At 54.7% G+C, this 5,239-nt stretch overlaps 1 protein-coding gene across 1 annotated transcript; it reads right to left on the bottom strand.

Moving 5' to 3' along the window:
* Positions 1 to 2,094: 2,094 nt before the first annotated feature.
* On the bottom strand, positions 2,095 to 2,763 carry LOC138559136 (histone H1-like). Its single transcript, XM_069642701.1, has one exon. It carries the CDS (start codon positions 2,761 to 2,763, stop codon positions 2,095 to 2,097), a length of 669 nt encoding a protein of 222 aa, XP_069498802.1.
* Between the last annotated feature and the right edge of the window lie 2,476 nt (positions 2,764 to 5,239).

Here is a 5,239-nt window from a genome sequence, read left to right on the forward strand (position 1 = left end):
TGTGTGGCCGATCCGCTGGCAGTTGAAACACATGATAGGTCCTCTTCTGGCCTTCGGTGCTTCAGTGGTAACTGTACAGCTGCACAGCCGTGTGATCTTTGTCAGGTCCGCTGGTTTTCCATCGCTGGTTTGTGCAAGGGTGGCAACAAATAGCGGGAATTTCTTGTTCTTGTCGGCTGGCGAGGTCAGCTGGACAACACTCTTCACTGGGAGACCCTGTTCTGCAAGTTGATCTGTGATGTCTTCCACGCTGGCGTTAGTCGGCAGGCCACGGACCACAAACCTCTGAGACCTCACTCGCTCCAGTGGGAATGTGTAGTACTGCAGTTTCTGTACGGTGAAGGCATCTGTCACGCTCTTGTAGTCCTCTACTGTGGTGAGCGAGATCTTCATATGCTCACCATGAGGCTTGGTGGTGAAGGTTGGTTTGGCGCACAGGTGTTTCAGCATGTCAACCAGGTCCTTGTGGGTCTTCAAGCTCTTCACAAACACTGGGGGGATCCGGATCTTCTTTGGTGGTGGGGTGGTCTGCTCGTCCGCTGTGTTGTCAGGTTCTGTGGCCAGCTGTTCGTGCTCCAGAACGTCATACTTGTTGCTGGTGCTCACACCTGTTGCAGATGGTTCAGTCAGCGTCTTCTTCCACTTCTGATTTGATGCACCTGGTGACGCACTTTCACTGGTCTTTCGCTTGTGAGAGACTGGTTCGAACCCTTCCATCTCGACCTCGGTGTCCAGGAGGTGGGATGTTTCTGACATCTGGGCCGTCATGATGATCAATCTAGGAGAAAAGGGGGGAGAAAATTGGAGAGAAAACAGGAAAGAATAGGAGAAAAGAGGGAGAAAATGTAGAGTGCTCTTATCAGAGCAGTTTCTTTTTAAATCCAAACAGTTCTTTGTAAGAACCAGCTCAGCAGGTGTGCCCTAAAAAGGACAGTTTTGGGGTGCACACGGTGTGCAAAAAGCTCCTTTGCAGATTGTTAGACCGACTCCTGAAGATTGCTCTTCAGTGGGGAAATCGGGCTAATCAAGCGCCACTTGCCGCCACAAGGTGGAGGCAAAGACCGCTTAAACGGCCCTTTTTGTTTAGAAAAGGCCCGGCTCACTGCAGCTGCCGCAGCATCGCCCGATGCCGCATCTCGGTACACAAGGTAACAGCTGTGAGGAGCGGGAGAAAATTAGGTCCTAACAGCCGTTGCTGTTACCGCCTAATCGCTAATCAACCTCAACTCCGGCTGCCGTCCACGATGTGCATCCGACTGTCAGCTGTGACCCGACTCAAACAGCAAGTAACAGCAACAGCATGGCGCTCCTCTGGCGGGGAGCTGGTATATGAAGACCAAGCTCTCCTCTCATTGGCTGAGGCGATAACAGGCGCAGGTTTGAAAAAAGCCCGCGTTGTGCTGTGATTGGTCGCTGTCCGAAGGTATGGCTATGAAGCGGTGACGCAGGAATGGGAAGCCTTCGATTGGCTGGCTGGCCCAACAATAAACAGGAAGCAAAAAGAGATTGCCGTGGGTTGTGCTCAGCCTTTCATGAGTCGCTGTGGACAGATAAAATAGCCCCACCACCCAGCCCTTGCGTGCCCCAATTCAACCTCCCACCAGCCTTCAGACCGGTGGCAAGCGAGAGTGGCAAATCAGCCTCTGAAGTCTGCCCCCCCGCGCTGACATTTCACACTACCATCATCATCTTTGCCGGCGGCCAGCCCAATGGCAGCGCCTCGAAACACTGCGGTTATGATGAGGGGAGGGGCGGGGGGGGGGAGGAGGAGGAGGAGGAGGAGGAGGAGGAGGTGGCGGGGGGGTTGTGCCAGATCACATGCCTCAACATCTGTGCACACGATGCCCTTATGTCTCAACTGGTGGGGGCTTATAGGTGGGGGCGCACTGGCCACGGTCACGCATGGCGTCCGAAGCGAGTGGAGACTCTCGCCGCGGGGCCCGGTACATGTTGGCTTTCAAACATGCCGTTGTATATCGCAGTACGCGTCTGGCAAGAGGCATGAGCTAGCTCGCTTTTCAGATGCTGTGGGCGGCTCTTAAAAGAGCCTTTGTGTTTTTTTGTGTGTTTTTTGAAGGGTCTCGGCGAAAGCCTCTACTTCTTCTTGGGTGCAGCCTTTTTGGGCTTTGCCGCTTTGGGTTTGACGGCCTTGGGCTTCACGACCTTGGCTGGGCTCTTCTTTGCCGCTTTCGCCTTCACAGCTTTGGCTTTTGCGGGGCTCTTGGCGGCCTTCTTGGCTGGAGCAGCTTTGGGCTTTTTAGGGCTCTTGGCTCCTGCTGGTTTCTTCACCTTCTTGGGACTCTTCTTGACTCCGGCGGGAGCCTTTTTGGGTTTCTTGGCAGCACCGGCAGGCTTCTTTGCTGCGGGCGTCTTGCTCTTCACCGCCGCTTTCTTGGCCGCCTTCTCCTTGCCCTGCGACTGCTTCTTGTTGAGCTTGAAGGATCCAGAGGCACCGGTGCCCTTGAGCTGGGCTAGGGCTCCTTTGCTCACCAGGCTCTTGACGGCAAGCTTGACTCTGCTGTTGTTCTTGTCCACGTCGTATCCCTGGGCGCTCAGAGCCTTCTTGATGGCGGGCAGGGAGAGTCCCTTCCTCTCAGTGGAGGCAGGCACGACCTTGACGACGAGGTCGGCCACGCTGGGCCCCGTGGGCTTTTTGGCCTTGGCAGCGCCGGCTGCTTTCTTCTGCGTCGTCTTCTTCTTGGGTGCGGCGGCGGCGGCAGGTTCCGCCGGCGGAGCCACAGCAGCGGGAGCAGTTTCAGCCATTGTTCTGCAGGAGGACTCGGTCAGCGCGCTCACAGATCAGATCAGATCAGTAATGGGCGGCCCGGCAAGCGGCGTGCATATATAGGGAGGAGCTTCCTTCTGATTGGTCCACAGAAGGGGAGGCAGGTCCCAGCTCACAGCACCGTCCCTGCGAACGACACACTGTGTTTCCTCCGCCTAAATGATCCATTTTTTAATAGCGACACGCATACATTTATGTCATTTTACATGTGTCACCAGGACCGCAACATCTCCCAGCTCTTACACAAAAGTAGCTTCCCCTTGGCAGGGCCTCGGCTCCCTTGCAAGCGTCTTGTAAAGCCGGCATGCCGCCTTCAGCTGCGACAGGAACATGGGCAAACTTTGTTTTCCGCTTCATATTCGACCTCTCTTGCTCACCTCCCACGCATAGCAGCGCGAGCATATCCTTTTTCCCTTCTTTCCCTACGGTGCCTGATCAAGTCTGCTCCCCTCACCGCCCGGGGACCGAAGGAAAAGCGCACCGAAGAGGAAGGAAATAACACAGCTCTGAGAGTGTGTGTTAGCCAAGGCTAGAAACGCCCCTTGAAAATGGACACAGGGCTCCATGCCCAGAGCGGCTCTATGTTTTTGGAGTTCAATCCTGGCGCGCGCCCGCGCGCCTGTGTGTGTGTGAGATTTCTTTTTTTTGTTTTTTGTTTTTACTTTATTAGCTTTAATTCGACAAAAAGGTCATAAAAGCTACACACAGATATCCAAACCACAAATGCAACAACATCGTAATCACTTAGCTCATGAATCACTTCCAATCGGAAAACAAATTCGTCATGTTGCCAGAGGAAGCAAATGAAAGCGGGATCAGCATTTTACCAAAATTGACAGCCAATGCAAATGGGTTTCTCTACCCCAAAGCATTATTCTACTCCCTTAGCCTTTCTCGTGTGTATTTTTCCTTCCCAACTCAAATAACTAGCAGTAGCAAGAACAGCCTCTACGCCTGCAGTGTCCGGGCATATTGCCATGGCATCACCTACTGACCTGCAGGCCGCGCCTTAGAAACAAAGGCTTCAAAAAGCGCTTCCTCAGTGGCTTAGTGGCCGGACAGAGTAATAAGTAATGTTGAACAGTCTCCTCGGGCTCGCCTCAAAGAATACATGATGTTGAAACGGCATTGTTCCATCTATGCCGAAATGCGGCAATTGGCAGAATTCCAATACGGAACTTTAGGTGTAGAGCCCTTTCCCACCCAAGGGAGGCGTAATCCAGGTACTCTTCGCAACCCGCCCGTTTCTAAATTCTAACATATCGGGCCAGCTGTTCCGAGGCCCTGGATTTCCCCAAAATGTCCCCTGCCGGGCCTTTGCCCCTGCTGCACTCTTAATCACTTCCTTGGAAACAGATGTAATCGCTGAGGGATTTGACCAGCACTCCCCCAAACCCAGCAAACCCAAATAGCTTTTCACGTGACCAGCCCACTCTAAAGGACCGCTCCCGTGCTGGGACAAAACATCCACAAGTGCCTGATTTCATGTTTCGTGGGGTTATCCTTGCTTCCAGGGTTCAATTGCTGGGCCCATTTGCTGGCAGCCAGCCTCTGAAACCAGATTGTCTTTGCATTCTACATGCATGCAGGGGCCGTGTTTGCTTGCAGTCACTTTACCCTACATGATCTCGGGCCTTCTGCCCCCTCGTCCCAGTCCATGTCCTTTTCACACAGACACTGGCCTCGACCATGAAGGAGCATGCTCGGGCGTGGCAGGCCGGGCACACGGGGGGGCGTGCCACCCAAAGGTGGAACCTCCAATATGCGGGACAGGAAGGGCAGAAATCAGCGCTTGGGGCACACGCAGGGAGAAGCGTTGGCAGGGACGGCCCTGCCCCGCCTAGGGCTAGGGAGGTGAGCCCGCTCGGCAAGACCCTCCGGCCTAGGGGCCTGGGCAAGTACCGACGTGCTTAAACACAGTAAGAACTGTGAATGGGGAGACACCTCCTACGCCGTGAGCGACTCGTGCAGAGGGGAGGAGAATCCTCCACACGCAGAGGCGAGCCGCTGTGGATACGTCCTGGAGGGGCCGAGCCAGCGGTTGGCCTAGCCAAAGCGAGACCCGCTAGCTGGAGGCTACAAGGCGGGAGCTCTGACCGAGCAGGTATTAGAGAGTCTTTTTTATTTTGGATGTGTGTTTTCAGACTTTTGAGCACGTGAGACTTTGGAGAATGGTAGAAGAAAATAGTTAAACAAAATTAATATCAAAGAGGCCCCGGGTCAGGAGCGGAGCCAAGACGGGAAGAAAACCGCCTTCCCCGGGGGCGCGACGGCTAGAGAACAGTGGTGGGCCCGGCGCCCAGCGACCGACGCCGAGACTAGGGAACAGGAAGGAGCCAGAGTCCCCGAGCCCCACCCGGCGAGTGCCTGTACCGACCAGACGAGCACAAACAGCGATGCAAACACTCCCAACGTGAGGACGGGAGGGAGGGCTGTAAACGTTGGGGGCAAAGA

This window comes from Ambystoma mexicanum, unplaced genomic scaffold (assembly GCF_040938575.1).
Source record: "Ambystoma mexicanum isolate Mex_15411 unplaced genomic scaffold, UKY_AmexF1_1 Mex_scaf45, whole genome shotgun sequence".
Taxonomy (NCBI): domain Eukaryota; kingdom Metazoa; phylum Chordata; class Amphibia; order Caudata; family Ambystomatidae; genus Ambystoma; species Ambystoma mexicanum.

Bases quoted from the DNA above. Each gene is read 5' to 3' on its own strand.
- LOC138559136 (XM_069642701.1), bottom strand. From the start codon at position 2,763: ATGGCTGAAACTGCTCCCGCTGCTGTGGCTCCGCCGGCGGAACCTGCC.